The sequence below is a fragment of the Gossypium hirsutum genome, chromosome A07 (assembly GCF_007990345.1).
Source record: "Gossypium hirsutum isolate 1008001.06 chromosome A07, Gossypium_hirsutum_v2.1, whole genome shotgun sequence".
Classification (NCBI taxonomy): Eukaryota; Viridiplantae; Streptophyta; class Magnoliopsida; order Malvales; family Malvaceae; genus Gossypium; species Gossypium hirsutum.
In genome coordinates this window covers 4,771,235-4,795,256 of record NC_053430.1, presented here as the reverse complement: position 1 = coordinate 4,795,256, position 24,022 = coordinate 4,771,235, and the positions used below count along the sequence as shown (strand labels likewise).

Sequence of the window (24,022 nt, the reverse complement as noted above, 5' to 3'; positions counted from 1 at the left end):
TTAACCACTTCAAGTATTTCCTTGAAAGTTGACTCCACTTGATTTTGTGAATTCATCTTTTTTTTACTATATAACAATATCACTTAACAACAAAAATTTGCTCCCTTTAAACTCAAAGTTCATAATTGAAACATAAAAATTTAATAAATAAAAAAACACAAAAGCCCTCATAAAAAACATTGATTAATGACAATAAAAAAGTATGAGAACTGGTCACATAGAGATCATATGGATTAATAATCATAAGTATTAACAAAAAAACAAAATAAAAAGCAAACCTTTATTGACTTAATTATCAATTGTACAAATATATATATGCAGGCATTGACAAATTCACAAGTTATAATGCAAATAAATCCAATGAAAGTAAATTTACAGAACATTAGAAGAGAAACTTTGGGTTAAATTAAACCCAACGAATCAAAATAAATTCTTTTTTAATAATAGAGCTAAAGTCTACACTCAGGCATTTAAACAAACACTTCGAAGAAATAAAATAATCACAAAGAAAATAAAGAACAAAAACAAAGAATTTACCTTGAAAAAATCAATAAAAAATCAACTCCCAACTCCCATTAATCCTCATCTTTTGGGGTTCTTTTTCTTTTTTTGGATTGAATTTCTTCTCTCAAATTTTGAAGATCCTGCACCATCAAAAGAAAGAAACACACATATATACCTATTAGAGACAAAACTCAGAAATATTTCCCATTGCTCTTTCATAGAAAATAACAAAACAAATTACTATTATTTGACTATAGACATTAACTGTTTTGTAGAGGAAACAGGTGGGTTTTTTTTTCTTTGATTTTGTTTCCTTAAGGAAGGGGTAATCTTTTTCTTTACCTTTATGGAATTAAAGAATGATTCAGAATTTAGAAGGAAAGAGAGAAAATGAAAATAGAAAAAAGTGGGAAACTAAGATAGCTAAATAGACAGCCAAGAGTCAATATTAGTGCTTTGCTAAGTGGTAAAGCTTGTAAAGAAAAAACGGATAATGATTTGATGACGATGATGAGGTAAATCCTAGTGTCACGGACCGCAGTTCAAAGCCCGTGACAAGCGCACCAAATGCATCCAATGGAGGTCTGTTGCTCAGATGGGGATCATTTGGCCTACGAGAACTGGCCCGATTCAAAGAGCTGTTGGACAGGCCTGTCACATTGAAGCCTGATAGGCCCGATAATGAAGATAGGACTAAGTAGTCTTAGAAGTTCTAATTGTACACAGCTTCTAATTCTGTAAAGTTAGAGTCCTAATTGAATACAACTTTTAATTGTAGCCATCGGTTTTGGGGGAGCTCAACTATAAATAGAGAGCCTCCCCCTCATTTGTACTCACTCCTGAATTGTTTCATTATTCTTTGTGAATAAGAATTGAGAGCATTTACTCAAACTTTTCTCTCAAGCGTTCTTGCTTTTGTTCATCTTTCAAAGATCGTTCTTAATTCGTTCTTCCGCTGTTCTTCGTGAAAACTTTAAGGGAATTCTGTTGAATCCTTTATTGTTACGAGTTGAGCTGACTTAGGCGTTTTTACGGTTGAATCCATTATCGGTGGAAGTTAGGCTGACTTAGGCGTTTTTAAGCCAAGAAACTGCCTAAGGCCACACGGATGGGTGGGAAAACTCCAGGTCCGTGACAAGTGGTATCAGAGCCAAGGTTTGAACCAAGTAATATTCGAGTTGTTGGTTCAAAGACACCGTTGGGATGTCGAAAGAAGAGTTTGAACAAAGGTGGGCGAGGAAGTCTTTGAGGGAGACAATATCGGCAGTAGAGGAACGTGTGGGTAAACTCGAGGGATCCATGGCGGATGTAAAGGAGGCACTCGATGGGGTCGAGGATCGCATAACAAACTGGGAGGAGCAGTCCAGAGACTATGTAAAGATGTCTCTTGATTCCACCATGGACAAGGTAAACGAGTTGTTTAATTCACACAGGGATAAGCTGTCGGAAAGGAATGATGCTCTCGAGGCCATGATGATGGCTTTGAAGGAGGAAACAATGGCCACGACGAAGGCTTTGAGCACAAGAATAGAGGAGCTCGAGGGAGAGCTGTCCTTGTGTCAAGCAGCCGTGGGGAAAGGAGTGGCAAACGCAGCACTCAGTAATGAGGATGTCCCAAAGCCGAAAGAGTTTGTGGGGATAAGGTCTGCATGTGATGTGGACAATTTCTTGTGGAGGATGGAAAACTACTTCCGTGCCAAAAGCATCATGGAGGATGCGGTTAAGGTAAACACTGCTTCAATGTTTCTTACTGACATTGCGCTTTTATGGTGGCGAGGTAGGACCACAGATAAAAGGCAAGGTGAGATTGGGACGTGGCAAGAGTTCCAATGCGAGTTGAAGGGACAGTTTTACCCAGAATTTGCAGAGGAAGAAGCTCGGGCAAAGTTGCAAGAGATAATGCAACGGGGCACAGTAAGGGAGTATGTTCAAGAGTTCAAGGAACTCATGCTCCAAATTTCAAATGTGACCGATGAAGAAGCATTGCTTGCTTTTCAAAAGGGATTGAAGCCGTGGGTCAGACAGGAGGTGGAACAAAGAGGTGTCCAAAAACTGTCGGAAGCCATGACGGTAGTTGAGTCCGTGGTGAAGCTTGGTCTAGGGAAAGACAAGCTTGGGTCTTCCAAGTCCGATGGAAGGGGCGTATGTGAAATGGATCACAAGGAAGATAGAGTTAATGGCAATGACAACGGCGACAATGGTGGTAATGGGAAACCACGAGTTGGGAAGAAGAAACCCAAGAGGAAAAGGGACAAGCTAAAATGCTTTCTCTGCGACGGTCCACACATGTTGAAAAAATGTTTGAAGAAATCCGCGCTTAAGGAGAAGCCGGTGGGTAAGGCCTTGGTACTTGGTTCGAGCGCAAGGGGTGTCGAAGCCAAGGAGGCCGAAAGCGAGAAGAAGCCAGTGGAGTGCTTCTTGTGTCATGGTCCGCATAGGTTGCGGAAGTGTCCGAAGAAGTCTGTCATCGAGGGGAACGATGGAGCAGACAATGAGCCCAAGAAGCTTGGTTCGAGCAAGGGAAAAGCCAAAGCCAAGAGGGCAAGGAGGAGCAAAAAGAAGCAAGTTAAGTGCTTCTTGTCCCGTGGTCCGCATGAGTTGCGGAACTGTCCAAAGCAAGCCGGAGTCGAAAGAAACGCAACGTCTGAGCTTGGTGAGTCGTCGAAGGGGCTTCCACCCAAGGAAGAGGTGAGTTTGTCATCTAACTTAGCGGATAAAGTTGCGATGAAAACAGTGAAGCTGGGACCAATGAGGCTCAAGTTGAGTGAAGTATCAGAGTTAGCCGAGTCATCGACAAGGCTTCCACCTATGGGAAAGGTAGGTGGTGCATCAGACTTTAAAGAAAAAGAAGCGATGCATGTGGGACAGTTGACCAGAGTAAATGCGACGAGCAGGACGGCTCGAGTTAAGAAGCGACAAAAGCCGAGGCAAGAATCCCAAAGAAAGGGAAAGGCTAAGGCGACGAGACGAGACCGAGGCGAATCAAGTCAGTGCCATTCAGAAGTCGCAACGAGGGCGTTGCGAGAATGGGTGGGGGAGAATGTCACAGACCGCAGTTCAAAGCCCGTGACAAGCGCACCAAATGCATCCAATGGAGGTCTGTTGCTCAGATGGGGATCATTTGGCCTACGAGAACTGGCCCGATTCAAAGAGCTGTTGGACAGGCCTGTCACATTGAAGCCTGATGGGCCCGATAATGAAGATAGGACTAAGTAGTCTTAGAAGTTCTAATTGTACACAGCTTCTAATTCTGTAAAGTTAGAGTCCTAATTGAATACAGCTTTTAATTGTAGCCATCGGTTTTGGGGGAGCTCAACTATAAATAGAGAGCCTCCCCCTCATTTGTACTCACTCTTGAATTGTTTCATTATTCTTTGTGAATAAGAATTGAGAGCATTTACTCAAACTTTTCTCTCAAGCGTTCTTGCTTTTGTTCATCTTTCAAAGATCGTTCTTAATTCGTTCTTCCGCTGTTCTTCGTGAAAACTTTAAGGGAATTCTGTTGAATCCTTTATTGTTGCGAGTTGAGCTGACTTAGGCGTTTTTACGGTTGAATCCATTATCGGTGGAAGTTAGGCTGACTTAGGCGTTTTTAAGCCAAGAAACTGCCTAAGGCCGCACGGATGGGTGGGAAAACTCCAGGTCCGTGACACTAGTACGTACCTTGGGTCCTCTTTCCGTATACTTGATAGCATATCTCGACGAAGATACAGAAGTGAGCTGCCGACGGAGATGCAGAGGGCTGTCGATTTGGGTAAATTGGGGGGAAAAATAAAGGGAATCGGGGTAGGGGAGAATGGTTTGGGAAAAATAAAATGGGGGAAAAAAGAGAAGAAATTTCAGGTGAAATTTTAGGATTTCATTGGGGAGGGAGAAGGGAACTGATTTTGGGAAAAAGGAGGGAAAAAAAAGAATAGATTTCATGTCAAATTTTGGGATTTTTTTGGGGGGGGAGGGGGGAGCCGATTTTGTGAAAAAGTATTAAGGCATTTTGGGGTAAAAAAAAAAAGACACTGTTTTGGGTAAGACTTTTTGCGGCTTTTCTTTCAAAAACGCCACTATTTCTTATCTTTCATTTCCTTTTACACAAAGTGGCGCTATTTTACTCCGCTAAAAATCTATTATTTTATTTTAATATATATAAAATTTATCATTATCTCTTAAATAATTTAAATTATATTGATAATTTAATATATTAAAATAAATATTATCTTCTTTACAATTATATAAGAAATTAATTAATATATAAATTAAAAAAATTAGTATATACCCAAAAAAAACTTTAAAATTATTTTAATTAACAGTATTTTATTTTTTTGATTTTTGACATGTATTTTTCTATGTTTTTACTTTCAAAATTTTTCCAAATGTTGCTTCAATTTTTCAACAGTAAACCCTAAATCTTAAACCCCAAATCATAAACTTACACTCTAAACCCTAAATATATATATTAAAGGGATAAAAGTAACTATATATGAATTTCGGTTTAATATATAAATTGTAGACGTGAAATTCTAATTGTGATTTAAATGTATAGTTGAAACTTTAATTTTGATTTAATCATACATATTTTTAAAAAATAAATACATCAAAAAAAATTTATATTGAATAAATATAAATATTTAGGTATGCAATATCTAAATATAAAATGATATTATATCAACAATTGTGTTAATAATTCACAAGAACTAGATCAAATTAAAGTTCATGATACAATTACACACTAAACCCTAAACCATAAACTATAAACCTTAAAATAGTAACTCATAAACCTTAATCCCTTAACCATATGCTCTACACCGTAAATCCTAAACTATAATGATGATTAATTTAATATTTTAAAATTAATATTATCTCTTTTACAGTTATATCAGAAAATATTTATCATATAAATTAAAAACACAAATTAATCTAATCCCTAAACTCCTAAACCCTAAATCTTAAAACATAAACCATTAACCTTGAACCCCTAACCCCTAAATCATAAACCATAATCCCTAAACTCATAATCCATAAACCTTAAATAGTAACTCATAATCCTTAAACCCTTAACCATATATCCTAAACAGTAAACCCTAAACTATAATGATAATTAATTCAATATTTTAAAATTAATACTATCTCTTTTACAATTATATAAGAAAATATTTAACATACAAATTAAAAAACAATCAGTCATATACCAAAAATCTTTAAATTATTTTAAATAATAGTATTTTAATTTTTTTCATTTTTAACAAATATTTTTCTATGTTTTTACTTTCAAATTTTTCCTACGTGTCATTATTTTTTCTTGAAGAATTTAAATATTCAATTAAAAATAAATTGTATTTTAATATAAATCAACCATTAAATTATAAATAGACAGATGAAATATTTTTTGCGGCGTTTTTCAAAAAGTGCCGCTAATACTCGAAATAAAGCGGCGTTTTTAAAAAGCGCCGCTAAAGGTGTACCTATAGCGGCGTTTTATAAAAAAGCGCCGCCAAAGCCACTAGAAGCTCAATATAAAATGCCGACATTTTGCAAAATTTTTTGCGGCGTTTTTTGAAAAGCGCCGCAAACACTGCTGAAGCTCAATATAAAATGACTGTGTTGAGCATAACTTTTTACGGCGTTTTTTTAAAAAGCGCCGCTAAAAACCTATTTTGGTGTAGTGATTATAACTCTACATAATTGAGCAAAGAATTAACAATTCAGAACTTAAATATAATTAGAGAGTATTTCCAACTCATCAAAACTATACTCTTTCTTTAACTAATCAAAGCCAAATAAATTGAACACAAAATGGTTAAGTATTGTTGAACAATGCCATTGCTTTTTAAATGTGTGGACCAATTGTACATGATACAAAGTACTTCTTGTGACAAACTCAACAAGGAAGCAACAACACACCATAATTGAACAAAAAGTTCCAAGTGTTGCAGCAATAACAAATAAAATAAAATTTCAGGAATGGATTATCCCTTTCTTATTTAATAGCATATTTAAATAAAAAGATAATATCTAATAGCAAGGAAAAGAGATTGGCAATATCTTCAGATGGAAAAGTTAAAAGTAGAATTAGAAAGTATAAGCTCATGCTTATAAATTAAAAAGAAAACCATAAATGGTTACAAGGTTGAATGAGAGATTCCTTTGTAGTTGATTTATCCCATCAACATTAGGGTCGCTTGAATAATATTTCATTTGCTGGCTCAAAACCCTAAAAGATTCATCGTTCATGTCATAAGGAAGGGCTGAAAATATCGCTCAGCCATAAGTGTTAACAAATTAATCTCCAATGAATCCAAGAAATGCAAAAGGAATTCATTTAGCAAAAACCCACACCATGGCCAAAACTATTCATCATTAACAACAATTTTGACCCAAAAAGTTGCTAAAAAAAGAGACAAAAGTATAATTCTCAATTAGATTCGTGAAAAAGAAAACAAATGTTGTGCACAACACATGAATTCTCGTCTCCATCTCATTCAATACCCAACTAAAAGGGAACTATTCATTCAAAAGCAGAAGATGAATGATAACGTTCGGTACATAGCACTGATGACACTTTCAAGGTTCAACTTTATTCTTAATTGCCTATCTTCATCTCTAATAGTTTCCCTTTCAAATCATAATTACTTTATAAAGCAATTGAAGTTGAAACGTAAACCTATGGCGTAAATCAAATATGAGTTAACTTTCAAATATGGTAGTTGACGACCTTGACGAAGCACTTGACCTGCGACTTCCTGGTTGTTTTCTTGGCAGAACCCTTGCGGTTAACCTTGTTGGGGGTACTTCTTTATCCCTGAAACCAAACAGTGGCCATAGGGATGATGTAGTAGGAAGGTCCATAAAATAAATTCTCAGTAACATAGAGAGTCTTTGATCAAAGGAATGGGACACTCATGTTTATATGTTCCACATTGGCTTTTATAATCAGGAATAAAAAGCAATTCTCAACATCTCTTCAATGAAGAGAGTAATTGTTATTTCAAGTTTCCTCTTATCTCTAGTTTCTTTTTGTCTAGTCAATGGAGAGATTGGCACGATTTCTGGGGTTCAATTAATGCATTGGGAATCATGGTCAACTAGCAAGGGCCGAGAAAACAAGATTTAAGGTTAAGGTAGCCATGTTTCAATCATGCAAGGCAACTAAAGACACACCTCCCTCTTGAGCAATTCTAGTAATTGGGATCATCAACCGACGTTTTTACATGAATCCTGCTTATGTTTACGATGATTACTTCTATAGATAAACGAAATTGAAAGGGCAGAATACCAATGGGAATCCCCTAAAAAATTATTAGTTCCGCAATAAGCTGGGCTTTGCTTTTGCAAAAGATTGATGCACACAAGTTATTGCCAACACACCCGTAGCAAAGCAGAATTGTTTGTCGATCAGTTATATAATAATGTCTTCAACTTTGAGGGCAATGGAGCATTATTCTGCTTTGAGTTAATGTCACAGTTAATTCCTAAACTTTCACCAAATATACAATGTCGTACCTGTACAAATAAAATGTCAAATGCTGCCTTGTATCCATCTAATTCCATTTATACTGGATGTTGAAATTATTTTGATTTTTTTTTCATTTTCTATTTTTAAGCATTAAACAAAATAACTTACAAAACCAAAAGTGAAATAACCTAAAAACTCTGACCATCCAGAATTTCAAAATCAATTCAGTCCCTTGGGTTTTATACTTATACAATAACTTTTAAATATAAAAGACATAAATGGCACAAATGTTAAGTAACACAAAATCAAAATAAAATGGCTCTGTTTGTTGAAGAAGAATCCAGCTTTTCCTCCTGCAAAGGTTTTACAGATACTCCATTGGGGTTGGCCATTTATAGTTTGATCTCCATTCAATTAAGCCCAAACTAAAAAAGTATTTAGCTGGATCACTTATTAATGGCCCAATGGAATAACTCAAAAAATAAATATTTTCATCTTCGCATTGAATTAAAATTTCTTTTACATTTTTCTACACTTATTATATTTAAAATTTATTCTCACTAATCAATCTATTTACTTTTTAATTTTAAAAATTTAGATTCAATTATTATCATGTTAAAAATTTCACTGATGTGTCATTTTAAAATTTAAAAATGTGCACTTAATAGTGATTAAAATAAATAATGTTGAAAATGTTAAATGTATTTCTTTTTCTTAAAATCACCCATTTAAACTTGTCGTGATAAAACAATTTTCTTTTGTTGGAATGGTGTTTTAAGAAAAAATTGGCATCAACATTGAAATTGAAATTTAATATTTAGACTAATTAAAGACATTACAAAAGTAGGGCATCAAATTATGCATATAGATTAAATCAAGTTTTAGCATAGTATAGGGATCAAAATTAAAATTTAACAGTTGTCTTGTCATCTTAAAAAAAAAAAAGCAAACCGTCTGTTTTTAAGATACTTGGTACATTAAAATTATATATAATGACACAATATTTTAATAAAAAATTTAATGATATATTATTTTTGATATTATGCATGTCCATCTTATTGTTTATGTTCAGGTTTCATAGCTGCCCCTCCCAATAATATTATTTTCAAGGTTATTAATGATATTAACTATTAGGACTAACTAATCTATAAAGTATATATATAGGTACAAGTTTAGAGAAACTTTTCAATAAATAAAAATACCCTTTTTAATTTATTATATTACTAAATTTACATTATATAAAAATAAGTTTTTATTCAACCATATTATTAAGTTGAAGTTGAATTCAACGTATTAAAAATAACTAATATTAATTAATTAATTATTATAGAAAAATCATATCAATAATTATTATTACATAGATTATTTATTGGTTCGAACTATGCAAATGAGTATATTAATATTTATTAATAATAGATTTTTTTAAAAAATTAATTATCATTTAATTAATGTTATAGTTATATAACAATTAAAATTAAAATTTATCACTAGAAATATCATTTGACACTTAAGAATTTTTAAACAAATAGCATCCAAATAATATCACAAAAAAAATAGAGATTATTAATATTGATTGTAACACCTCGGAATTTCTAATATGGCACGTGGCTAAATTTCAAACTCAAATATCGAGGAAATTATGAGAATTTATATATAGAATGATTCAAATAAGATATTTTATATAATGAGTTTGCTATGGGATATGGAATTATGTGAAAGGAGTTGGAAAAGTGACAATATGATAATAAGGATTAAATTACAAATTTTGAAAAGCATGAGGATTAATGAGCAAAATGATCTGAAAATAGAAAATATTCATTCATATGGATTAATTTGACATGAAATGAATTGGAATATGATTTAGTGTAATGAAAATCACTTTGAGACTAAATTGAAATTTTTTGAATAATACAAGAATTAAATTGTAAATTTCTCAGTTTGGAGAGTTAAGAGATAAAATACAATTTTCACCACTCATGGAGTTATAATAAATATTTATGATGAATTATGGGCTTAAATTGGTCTAAGTATCAACTTTGAGAAGAAAATGTTGAAAAGGGGGTGAAAAGGAAATTTTGCCACAAAAGGGTAAATTGGTCAAACTTGTTCAACCACCGGTTTGGTTATAAAAACACTAAATCTAACACTCTGAGATTGTAGCACATCATTATCTATTTTTTTCTAAGTGATTATGTGGCACAATTTTAGAGTGTCACATCATCACGTTTTTAGATTTTGCAAGTTCAAGAATCAAAATTGACTTAGTTGTCAAGTTCAAAATGAACCCCAACAAAAATATATAGGTACCAAAGCGACTCTAGTTGTTAAGTTCAATGGCCAATGTAGATTTACTTACCAAATTTAAGAGTCAAAAGTTACATTATCCCTTCTTTTTCCATGGTCATTAAGAGAACAAACTTAAATGAAAAATAATTTTTAAGTTCAAAGTGGATAAAAAAAATTACAGGAGCTAATATAGAACTAAATACCAAATTTATGCCATTTCTTCCAACAGATTATGTGCTTGTAGAGGTTGCATGAATTAGTAAAATTATATTGTCCTATTATCATATATTTTTAGAACTAAGTGTTTGGAAGTGATGAATATCCCTTTGTTTGCCTTTTTGATACTAATCCCATATATAATTATTTGCAGATTATTAAGTTCCAATTATAGAATAGAGTAAGATTGAATTTGATACCCCACTTTTTTTTTTTTATTATTATGAAGGTACTTGTTTTCCTTTTCAGCTTTTTTGGGTTGCGGATCTTGATTGAGATTGCATGAATGTTCATACTCATTTATTACAACCATTCTCAAAATTGACTCCCAAGCTATTACCTTTTCTTCTGCTTTAATTTCCCAAAAGAAAAGAATTATAATTTTAACTTAAAGCATTGGAATCAAAATACAAATAAGTTAAAATTATAATCCTCACTTCACTTCTTAACCCTAAAAACAAAGTCCTCATAAATCCCGCTTTCAAAAGGTAGTACGCAATGCTGGCAACGCACCCAACTGGTAAAAGCCTAAAGCTGTGGCAAAAGCAAGCAAAGTGGTCTGCCCAGGTGGTGGTCCATGTAAGTGCTGTAATCTCTAAGGCAAGAATGATTGGATTCCCAGTCCCACATCGTAATCTGCCGTCCCAAATGCTTCAAACAGAACAAATGGGTCCATGTAGGATGTGAAAGGTTCTTCATCGAACACAAAATTTGAGTAATCAGGATGCATCATCAATGGAGTTCCTACCATCTCGTAATCCAAATCGTACTCATAGTTGAAAAACTGAACCGTACGTTCCATCCATGCGGCGGCGCTCTCATCGTCCTTCTCTTGTTTGTTTCCATCCAAATCAAACCCATCAGTTGTGTTGAAAATGGGGTGATGATCAGAATCATGTGATTGCCTTGGTTTCTTGCTATCCTGATTCTCTATATGATTGTCCTCCATATTGTCATTATGTTGGTTGTTTGAGTCAAGTGTTTTTCTTTTTCTTCCTAAAAGGCTTTTCTTGTTCAAATGGGTATTCCAATAGTTCTTCACCTCGTTGTCAGTCCGACCAGGAAGTCTACCAGCAATTAAAGACCATCTACATTTTTTAAGTTCATAAAAAGGAAAAAAACAAAAAAAAAGAAACAATCATCAAATACACTAATTCGAAATGAATATATAACATTGGACAAAAGTATAAACCATGCTACCATTAACGTCATTTTAGAATTCAAACTACTAAGTGCAATTATTCTTTAATAGATAACATTCATTCAAATCTCAATCCCAATATCCCTTGCAGGAAAAGAAAGAAAGCAAATACTAACCGGTTACCAAGAAGCTTGTGCATTCGGATAATAAGGTCTTCTTCCTCCTTGGACATTCCACCTCGTTTGATATTTGGTCTCAGGTAATTCTTCCATCTAAGTCTACAACTTTTCCCTCCTCTCATCAACCCTGGAAAAGTGTACAAACATTCCATATAAGCTACATGTATCTAATTGATAATTCGATATATATATCTATATATATATGTACCTGATCGTTTAGATACGGTAGCCCAATTGCCTTCACCATAAGTCTCTACATAATTTTTCAAAATCAAGTCTTCTTCTGGTTTCCATAAACCTCTTTTGGGCTGTGACTTCTTTTCCTTGCGGTTTTCCATTATTCTCAATTTGCTTTCTCTCTTGTTGACTCACTCACTATCACGCTCTCAATGAAAGATGACCATTGATATACCGAGTTAAATGAGAAAGAGATCATTATTATATATATATATATAGGAAAGGACAAGTCTATAGCCAACTGAGATTTATAAAACAGTCGTGCATGAAAGGGTTCACAATGGGAGGGCCCCTTTTGTTCATAATTTACTTTTTTTAAGTACTTTTACTTCACACGAGCTCTCTAATCTGTAAAAGCAATTTACCAAAGCAAATATTTGAGTTTCCACTTTCACTTTCTCCCTAAATTCATGAGAGAAAGAGAGAGAACCATAAACATGTCTTATTAATTACTGTGTTACCATGGTGACATATTTTAAAATTGGCATACAACCCAACATGTCTCATTATTACCAAATAATATTGTCGTATCCTAATAGGAAATGTACATTGCCATCATATATAATTTCTTATTAATCTTGTTGCAAACCCACTATTTCCATTAAGTAATTCATCTTTAAGCTCCTTGCTTAACTTCATTAAAGATAAAGAAAAAATATATAACAAAAATAGTATTGAGATATGTTAATGTTCTGAGGCACCACTACATGTATGTCTCCCCATTGCAGCTTTTGTGAGCCCCATGAAATGACATGCATTAACATATAGTGTGTTTTCCCCTTTTTTTGGTGTGTGGGTTGTCTTATAAGTTGGAGAGTTTTTTTCTATTCGTTTAAAAGATGTGGAGGGAAGATGAGAGCAAGGCTAGCTTTTCCGTCAGGACGATGGGGAATTTTTGTGTTCTTATAATGGTCATATTCTATAAAGTAGTCCATTCATTTTACTTAACTTACTGGAATACTCCCTCTACTTTAGTTAAGATTAAATTCAAGCTTTTAATTTTATGGGTTTATAAATCACATTAAAACCATATCATCAATATCAAATAAAATATATATAAAAAAACCCTAAAATTTCTTAAATTTAAGGAAATTCTAAAAAGTTCAGTTTTTTTTCTAATTTTTTTAAAGAAATAGAATATTCCAAAAAAATCTAAAAAATTCTTTTTTTTTTTGAAATTGTACCTAATTTTTAGTATTAAATAGTAATTTAAGTGGAGTTGAAATTATAACAAACTTTGTCTAAAGCGGAATCCAGCTGGGTGAGGCTACCAAACCTTGGATGGGTGTAATTGAAAAGAAGAAAATCTTTTGCTTTTGATTGCTCTATTTTCTTTCTACTCAGAAGATAAAACAAAGTAGAAGCAAACAATCATACCTCTTATCATTATTTTTTCTTTCTTCCCCTTATCATTTTTATCTTTGAATAAAATACCTCTTATCATTGAGTTATCAGCAATGGGGACTTTATTTTCCAACCAAAAAGCCTCTTCCTGTTCGGACCATCATTCACTAATACAAAGTCGACTACAACAAAGGTAAGCTTTTGTGAATGTCGTCTTATTTAGGCATTCATTTCCATAATTTTAATCCCTTGAAGAATATTTCCAACGAATTTACCACACAAATAGAAAATCTTATTTGACTTACGATTACCTGGGAATGTGTAACAACTAGGATCATCATTCATGTTCTTAAATGAAAGAAAACACAGAGGGTAACATGGCGATGGCCCTTGGGGTTGACAATTTAGTTCAGGATATGCCTATAACCTCGATTGTCGTGTCACCTTCAAATACTCTCACTCTCACAGATAATCTCATTTATTGAATCATCTGTAAATACCTTAATTCTAAACCTAGATAACACAAAATCATAAAGCATGCAAATTCAAATACAACTAGGAAGTGAGTTCAAGAGAAGACAGGTATTTGAAGTTAAAAGACATAGAAGAACAAGAAAGTTGGTTGCCAACTTGATAGTTGGAAACTCTGTATATGTCAGAAACTACTGCTACATTATTATTCTCTTGTATAAATATACAATTATACATATATCATATATATGGTCTGCAATTTGCTTTTTTTCATGTCATTGTCACAACGTAAAGGTGTCCCAACGTTTCACATCCCTTTTACTGTCTCATACGATTGAGAGGTTGAGAAAAATAAAATTAAAATAAAAAGATAACTTTACGTGAACATCTCTGCAATCTAGATTTTTGGGTTTAAATTCTTCAATATAAGGTTAGTGGGATTTTTTTTTTATCTGTACACACGATCAAAGCTGCAATAAAATCGCAGTCTATATCTTCCCAGTTACTCCCTATCTCACACACAACATAAGCAAAAACCAATGATGGGATATGCAAGTTAATTACTTAGGAACTTAAGGACTGGTTTTTATTTTGTTACAAAAAAATTGTGTGCACATATCACGAAGTGTGTGCAATACTTTTAAGCTGGCATGTTGGGATAAGCTTTTAGATCAGGATTCCCTTCACTTTTCCCCTCATTTCTACAATGAGGTTTCACATAAAATCTCCCCCACACGTGAAATCTGCAATGAGGTTTTTCCCATCTCTCTCTTCTTATTCAAATATCCTTCATTTGTTTAAACATACATGTATCGGTCCAAAGTTATGATACTTCTCTCCTGCCAAGATTCTGCATTTGAGTCATGGGACATGATGACAAGATTCACATCTACTGTACATATAGTTGCTGACTCACCTTATCTACAATACGTATGTAATAGAGCGAGAGGCTATGAACATCAGTGTTACGAATATTAATGTTTCATCTATATATTGTTCTGTCCTATTACTATAGTTGATCGAGAATGTTGGATTTTAGCATTCATTCATAGGTACCATCCAATTCGAGAAAATTGAATAATAAAGGTGGTAAAAGATAAATTTTATCAACACAATAAATGCTTCAGTCTCAGTATAAATATAACATTATGATACATTGAGAATTTGCTCTGTCACAACTAAAATACGATATATCTAGAGTGATTACAAGCATTTAATATAATAAGGGAATCAACTCCGAATGGTCCAAACCTATTCGTAAAATCATTTATTATTCTGAAATACTCTCAAAATAGAAATTGACGAAGAGCCATCCGCTTTCTAAAAAAATTGTTGGTAGCCAGTGTAGTTTCAATGATGATAGGCACTGTCATCTGTTCATCACTATTTGTGATATGAATTATAGTATATGAAGTGATGATGTAATTAAATTTACATGTAAGCTTTAAGGTACTAAATAGAATAATAATCAAAAGTATAATGTTATGTGCAATTAAGTGATCTTGTATAAGAATCGAATAGTTGCTAAGTGAAATAAGTGTTAAATGTTGGTATGAGTGATATGAGTGGTAATAAGTAAAATTTTGACTAAAACAATTTTGGATAGCAATAGTAGTTCAACTTTAAAAATTCATCAAAAATTATAAAAATTGAGTTAATTATTGAACCAAACATGAAATTGAAGTTTATTGAATCTAGTTTAATATAGAAGAAACTGTATAAGCAATCAAAATTTAATATTATAAGATAAATAAATTTAAGTGAGAAAAGATCAGATTAATTTTGAGTTCCCCTATTCTAATTTTGAAAATTCATTAAAAATTGTAAATAATAATAATAATTAAGAGTTGATATTTATATGCCTAAACATATTAATAACACTATTTTTAATAGTAACAAATAAAAACACTATACAATATCGATACTATGATATAAATAATTTCTAGCGGAGATGGGTCAGAGCTACCTAGCAACAGATCATGGAAAGATTTGAAGAAAAAATTGTATTAATTGACCTGATTTAAAATTTTGATCATAATTTTTATATGAAGGATGAGATATCTAGCTTCAAAAACTTCAAATTGAACTTAATTGTCAATCCTGATAAATGAGATATAAATAAAAACATGACAGATGCGCAATGAACTGCACTATTTTGAATTGTTAAGATATAAGATTTATAGATTAAATTGTAAATAAAGTAAAAATATGTTAAAATATGAAAATCGTGAAATAAATACCCGTGTGAATAAAGGTCGTAATTAGTCAAAAAATTGAAGAATAAGGATAAAGTTCTTGAAAATCTTGATGTTCCGTTTTATATGTTCTTATAATATTAAATAATGGACTAGAAATGAAAGAAACTCAAAAAATTAATACATTCATTAAAATCGTGAAATAAAGTATTCATCATTAATTATTGTGAATTCGGTATTGTGAAAATCTTTTGACTAATTACTGTACAACTATTTAAGTGATCTCGTGCATCAAATATTATGGTATGACTAAAGAAGACTTTCATCGAGAAAGGAAACTAAAAAGAAGCCTAGTGCGATTCTCTTACCTTGTTTACAAGTTGTGTGATAGCATATAATAATACATAAGTATCTCACACATTATTCTATTACATATTAAATTAATTTATTGGGTAAAAGTTTAGTGAACCATTCTCGTCACACTGATTCACAAAGATAAATATTTATTATTGAATAAGTGACATAATTGATAAATGTCTATTCTTGATGAGATAAATATCAAATGGTGGTACATCTCAAACAATATCGAGTATTCATTCCTCACAGTGGAGACTTCTTCTATGAACACTGTCATCAGCACCTACCCTTTTATAGTTTTGGATGAATATCGAGTATGTCGTGCTTCTTGAGGCATTGTCTCCTCTATTGAAATAGGTCCTTCAAGGAAAGGTGTAAAACATGTTAAACTATACGAAATAGGTCGTATGGCAATTGCCTGTTGGCTGAAGAAAAAACGAAATTCACAAGTTGTCAAGACTTTGAATAATGTGAATTATGTTGTCAAGCTTTATAAAAAAAAAGTATTTTTTTTTGTTTTAATTATTGGGTTTTGTTAATGATTGAATTAAAAAATAATTTATTAACTTCATACAGTAGCTCAATTAAATATAAGAGAAAATATTTAGTGTAATAATAATAAAATTTTTAGATTTTTCAAGCAATGCAATGGGTTGATAAGTATCATAAGGGTATAGTAAAATAGTTAGTATTTGGTATATTAATAGTGTGTTTTTTTATTTCACAAGCAGCACATGTGTCTCTTTTTAAAAAAAAATTTAATATTTTACTATACTCTTATACGACACTTGTCAACCCTTAACCCTACTTGTGCAGTCTAAAAATTCCACTAGCAGCGTACAAAAAGACACATGACAACTCGACCTAATCAAGGGATCCGCCCGAAAAGTAGGAGGGTTTGAGAAAAATATAGGCCCAGAAAATTGGCCTGGACAAAATATAAGACCGGTTTTTTAAGTTGGCTCGAGCCCGGCCCGACTCGAATCTGACTAAAATTTTTTTCTTGTTGTCATTTTGTTGTTGTTTTGATGACATTTTGCTATTATATTACTACTATTTTGTTGTTATTGTTTTGATATTTTATAACTCTTATTTTATTGTTAATTTTAGTACTATTTTAGAGGCATTTGCTTGCTAAGTTGAAACTATCTTAATGTTATTTAAGTATAAAAGCTTTTTGTAATATATTTTTAATTTGTCAAGAACCATTTATTTTAGTGTATTTAATGTATTATATTTTTTAAATTTATTTTTATATAAAAAATTTAATATGGGTGAGTCGAGTCGGGTTGTTCAAGTTTAACATTTTTTATCTGAATCGAGTTTTAGGCTATTTTTTGAATCAAATCGAGTCTAAAATTTTATATCGATCCGGCCCAACCTATAATCAAATCTAATGACAACATCTTCAAATTATTTGTGAAATAAAAAAAATACACAGCAAACTAGCCAATACTAATTCTAAATAATAGTTAATCTTTAAAAGATCATTTTCAAAGCATTGGGGGGAGATATTTTGGTACATATCTCTTATATCTAAATTTTCTCATTTTCTTTCTCAAAAATCTTATCATAATGTTTACTTTTCTTATATATATCCCAAATTTCAAAATTTTATACAATTATAGATAAAATGTGTGTAAACAATTTAATAGGCAATTCATACATCACATCCATATTCTATGATTATTAGAAAAGTCAAATCATAATTTATTTTTTTATCAATTTGGTACCCTATGATTTTAAAATATCAAGGAATTTGGAGGAGTGGGTGCTTACCTTCATCCAAAATGCATCAACGTATTAATATAAAAAATATTATTATTACAATTTTTGGTTATCTGTAATTAAATTAGAACATATTAATAAGATATATGATAAAATTTTGATATATTCATCAATGTCATCCTTGTATTATATCTAAAATTGTGATATGGAATAGACATAGGATGCTTTGTTTCCACCACCATTCATTTTGGATTCTTTTCTTCATTTCTCTTATTGACCCAACATAGCAAAAGCTAATGTCTAGTAACAGCCCTACCGTTGTTATTAATAGACTGTAAAATCTATTTAAATATTTTCAAGAAGCTATTGCGTTTCATTCTCATCCTATCTACCATAACACTACACCCCTAATGGACCAACCATGTTATTAATGTACTCAACAATTTCATAATTTGTACCAAAATTCATCCTTTATATGGAAAATAGACTACAATTTTGTCATAACCAATTTTCTTTTGATGCAAGATGGAAACTTGACATTTATAGGCCAACAAGATATGGGTTGTTGGAAAAGGACCCATGACTTGAAAAACATGGGTTGGAGGATTCATCACTCTATTTGGGCCTTATAAGATTACAAATAATTAAAATATGGGTCAACTATAATCAAGGTCACTAAACTATTTATAAGTTTACATTTGGGTTACTCTAAGTTTAAAAAGTTACAAATTGGTCATTGAACTATTCGAAAGTTTTCATTTAAGTCACTGAGTTGTTAAAATTGTTGTTGTATGTCCTTTTTTGTTCGTACAGTTTGTACCAATTGAAACCTCTCCTTGCCTTTGTCTTTTACAATTTTTTTTTCAAGAAATAACTTTGAACGCCACGAATCTGCGAACCAAATGCAACCAATTTTCTTCTCTGATCTTTGACACTAATGTTAAATATACTTAGATCTAAGATTTTTTTTTATTCGTAAATGGGTACCGAGACACCGTACCAATTGTCAAATGGTTACTTAAAACTTACTAGCCGGACTTCAAAAAAAAAAAACTTAACAACTCAATAACTAAAATAAAATCTTTTGAATAGTTCAGTGACTTAAATGATAATTTTAAAATAAATTCGATGACTATTTTATATCTTTTTGAAGTTAAGTGACTAAATCATAAACATTGAAGTTTTATTTTGAATTGGATATAGCACATGAATATATAGATAAAAGTAGGTTAAATATAATTATGATAGAATAGAATATATAAATACACAAATTACTATATCTACTGAAATCCCAATTCCAATGTCCTCCCACAAGTTTTACGAACAATAGAAAATTTTATAGACTTTTAGGTGGAACAGTTTGTGCATAGCTTGATTTAGAAAAGCTAGGGTGTCTAAAGGGACAAGAAGGCAGTACCTTTAAATAAATTTCACATTTCACTTTTACTTTTACTTTTATATAATATTATTGTTTTTAAGACTTGTTTGGTTAGCTTGAAAGTGGCGTTTTATCTAATATACGAGTTTTGACAAATAATGATTTTTTCACAAATATTACTTTTTATTTTTATTTAACTTTAATTATTTTTATCCTCACTCAATAATTGTATTGTACTAGTGGTTTAAAAATAATACTAAACTACTCGTATTATCACCCAAGTTTTAGTGTGTTCTTATTTTGGTCAAATAGATTTTCTGTTTGTTAATTAAGTCAATTTTGTATTTTTGTCACTTCACCATTAAAATGTATTTGATCACCGAACAGAATGCTAGCATGGCTCGGTATAATAATAAATTTAGCCATCAATGTTTACCAATTTTGTTAATTTAGTCACAATTTTGAAAAATTCATTAAATTTAACCCTCAATATTTACACATTCTGTAAATTTGATCTTGATTCTAAAAATTTAAAAATATTTTATATAAATACATGAAATATTAAAAAAATATTTTTAAAATTTGTAGAATCAATACCAAATTAACATAATATCAAAGATTAAATTTGTTGATTTATTAGAATTAAGACCAAATTGATAGAATAGGTAAAATATTGAAGACTAAAGTTACAATTGAAAGTACATTTTCAAAGTTTATCCTTCCATTGGACACATCGAACTACTAATAAAACGGCATTATCCTACGCAAACTATTCATTTTTATTCTCTCCTTTTCCTTGTCTTTTTTACATTTTACGTTTTGAGCAATGTATGAACAGTTTTACGATTGAAAGAAATATTTAGGATTGAGTGTATGTCGTAAACTTGTTGACATCAATGTAGTAAAGTTCCCTTTCAAATTGGTGTTAGCTGTTTTTGATTTCTTTATGATTTTAATGATAAATCATTTATTTTAAAAAAAAAATTAAAAAAGAAATTTGTCATATAAGATTATATTGTAAATAAAATAAGTTTATATTTTAAACACGGATTAATTCTAGCCTTTGCCTTCGTTTTTTTTCTACTATAATGTTGCATATTGGTCGGGAGATACCAAATCAAAATTGTCTTTTACAATTAACGCAAATAAAAGGCAATGAATTACAAATATGAATCCTTTAAAATATTTACATTAAATATATTAATTAAGTGGATAAACATTAAAAATAAGGTAAATATATGGTTTAGGGGTAAATTTGATCTAATATAATATTGTTCTAGAAATTTTATTGAGATTATCTCGATAAAAAATCTATCCAATTTTTCTAATTTTAAATCATAAATATTATAAAAATAATGACTATTTTATAATATAATAACTTTAGAAAAAAAACAAATGAAAATTTTCTTAATATATTGTTAATGTTACTTATTTAAAAAAAATTATGAGTTTATTTTCACCTTATTAAATAATTTAATATATAAAATCAAGCCATGGGTAAAAAATAGTTACTAGTCTAAAAGCGGAAATGAGAGGCAGGTTTGAGTTTTGTGTCATCTCTTTGTCCCCACGTGCGAATGTTTTGGGCAAATCCAGACAAACAGATTCCGTTGTTTCTTTGTTTTAGTTCATGAAATTTGGACAACATTGAATAAAATGAATTAGACAGGCTCCATCTGACAAAATCCAGGCTCAGTTATGTTTCCACTTCAATTTGATTTCTTATTGGAAAAGAAATTATTTTTTATTTATATTTTGAAATTTTAATTCTAACTTAAAATTCTAATATATTACAAAATGTGTAGTATCATGTCAATTGGTTATTTTTGTATAATATTTATAAATAAATAGTGATAATTTAATTATTATTGTTTGAGTTATAATTAAGCATGTTAAAATTAGATGGGGGACCATGAAAGTAAATGTAATGAAAAATATTGATTGTAATGCATTTTATAAAGTCGAAGGAAATAATCAATTTGATTTGTTGCATTGATGTATGAGCAGAAACATTTTAGGTTTACCTAATATTAAATGTCCATGTCCTTTTTATATGCTATATTGCTTATCTTTTAAGGAATCGATGTTCATTATTTATACTTCTTATGAGTAGAGTCTTAAGATTAATTATGTTATTACAATTATTAGCCACAATGATTAACAACTCATACTGAATCCATATTTAGCTTATAATTTACAATTTTGATATTAAACTTTAATCAACTCATTTAAGAAATAATAATGTTTTTGTTTATATAAATCTCGTTAAGGGAGAAGAAAGTGGTGATTTCACTTAAACAGCCGGATTGCTAGAAAGATAAGAGGAGGAGGAATTGTGAGGACCGGGAAAGTAGAGTGCATATATGGAGTAATTATTCAAGGTTGCTAATTGAGGGGAGAAGATCATTTTTCCTTTTATCTAAAGAGCATTTTTAGGGGAAGTCCTTTTGTTTGGTAGTGATGGCATGGCAAAGTGATTATCATCAAGGACTGTTCGGGAGTATACATGGTGGGGCTCATTTTGTTATTCTTTTTGATGGAGTATGAAGTTATTACGCTCAAGTGGATCTAAGTAATCCTTAAAGAAGTGTTCGTATTTAGAGTGACGTTCACACTAAAAAGCATGTGACCATAGTAGTGGGTGGCCTAATGTAAGGGGACGTTTCCTCTATTAATTGATTGTCTCATGACGAGTGGCTAAAACTAAGAGACTGATTAGTTGAGGACGAGCCATAGAATGAGAAGTGAGGAATTGTCTTCAAGTGTCCAGCCTAAGTGGGGTATAATAGTTCTAAAAATATAAAAATCTAGGTTATTTGTGGTTTAAATGAAAAGATATGGTATAATTGATTGTGGTTGACTAAAATGAATAACCCAAAAAGAGGGTTTAGGGGGACCTCTTAGGAGGGGGTAAAAATCAAAGCTCCCAAACAACCTAGTCGATAGACGGCCCCTCACCTACATTTGGAGACTCATTGAAAATAGCTTAACAACGCAACGAAATGAATGGTGGAGAGATTGATTTGAATTCTTAACCATCCAAGTTGCCCCATTGAATTGGACTCACTTCGATTTGCGCATGCACTTTGATTCAATAGACACCCTGCCACTCTTTCACTCCAATTCTTCATAAAACTTTTGGTCCCCCTTGTCTCTCTTATAATTAACTCGCTTTAAATGCCTGGACCAATATTAGATGTTGTAAATATATCATGTCACATCAATAGATGGAACTTAAAATTTATAAATCATAAAGTTGAATTAAAAATCAGTAAAAAAAAAGGGAAATTCAATTCTTTTTTATTATTTTAAAATTTTTAAAAACATATTATTATTTGGTACATTAACAATGTTTTTTAACTCCATAAATAAGATAAAAATTTTCATTTTATTTTTTTTGAATAAATTATTATTTATTTATTTATATTTTGATTTCTGTGGAAATTGAAGATCCAAAGTTGATTCAATTATTTCAACAATGTCAATTCATTGGTTTGTTGGAATGTGGGTGACCATCATTGCACCACCGCATGAGTCGGGCGGGACATGGATGTCACAGTGGCCTTCGCCTGTCTTGGGGTAGCCTCCCGCATGGTTCCCTCCTTTTATAAAAAAGAAAAGAGAGATAAAATGAAGTGACTTATGCTTGTTATTCAGCACCAAAACATAGCACAAACAAGGCACATAGGGAAAAGGTGTTTTTGTTTCAAACATGACAAACTAATCTTTTGGGGCAGACATTAAGACAAGTTTGCTGTGGATAGCAGTCTCCACCATTATTCTAGGGGTTAAAAAAAACCCATCCATTCCTTCAACAATTATTCTTTAAGGTGTTTGTATGTGCGGTTCATTATAAAAATATATTCACTTCAAATCATGTATATAATACCCCTACGTGCTGATTAATAAATAAAACAATCTGTTCTCGTCGTGCATTGCATTGTTTATATTTTATGCCTATCAATTAGAGATGCTGGGTAGCTGCCTGCTTCCTCTACCAACTTCATTACTTTAAATCAATGCAAATTTTCCATTTAAAACCGTCAGATCCCATCGATCTAACAATTACATGTCGTGATTGTTATAAAAACCCCATTGAGGAGAGTTAAAACTTGTAGTACCACAAAATTACTAGAGATTCATCATTATGATAAATTGCCTTTAACAGTGTCGAATAAAGTCGTATTAAAAACAATAGTAAATGTTCCTAAAAGGCTGTTTAGCATTGGTGATACACAAAATTAAGCCAAAATATAAGGAATTTATTATAATAGAACTTGTCGGCCAACAAAATCACAAAGAAAGCCCAAAAATAGCAAAAGAAAATGTCAAAGAGAAAGTACGTTTTGTTTTTGTTAACCTCAAGTTTTGCCAAACAACAAAGCCAAAACATAACATCCCTTCGATATTTAAATATGATTTCTCTTTAAATATGTTAAAATATAAATGTCTTATATCAAAATTACAATAAAATCCTTGAACTTAGAGTTCAATCCCTATGGTCCAACCAATTTATTACTTATTAATTTAATTATAAAG

At 31.3% G+C, this 24,022-nt stretch overlaps 1 protein-coding gene across 1 annotated transcript; it reads right to left on the bottom strand.

Annotated features, from left to right (window-relative positions):
* Window positions 1–10,706: 10,706 nt before the first annotated feature.
* LOC107933156 (transcription factor MYB82) lies at window positions 10,707–12,186 on the bottom strand. The gene is made up of 3 exons (XM_016865305.2): window positions 11,982–12,186; window positions 11,771–11,900; window positions 10,707–11,541 (listed from the first exon to the last, which is right to left on the bottom strand). Exons 1-3 carry the CDS (start codon window positions 12,109–12,111, stop codon window positions 11,049–11,051), a joined length of 753 nt encoding a protein of 250 aa, XP_016720794.1. The 5' UTR covers window positions 12,112–12,186; the 3' UTR covers window positions 10,707–11,048.
* Window positions 12,187–24,022: the final 11,836 nt, after the last annotated feature.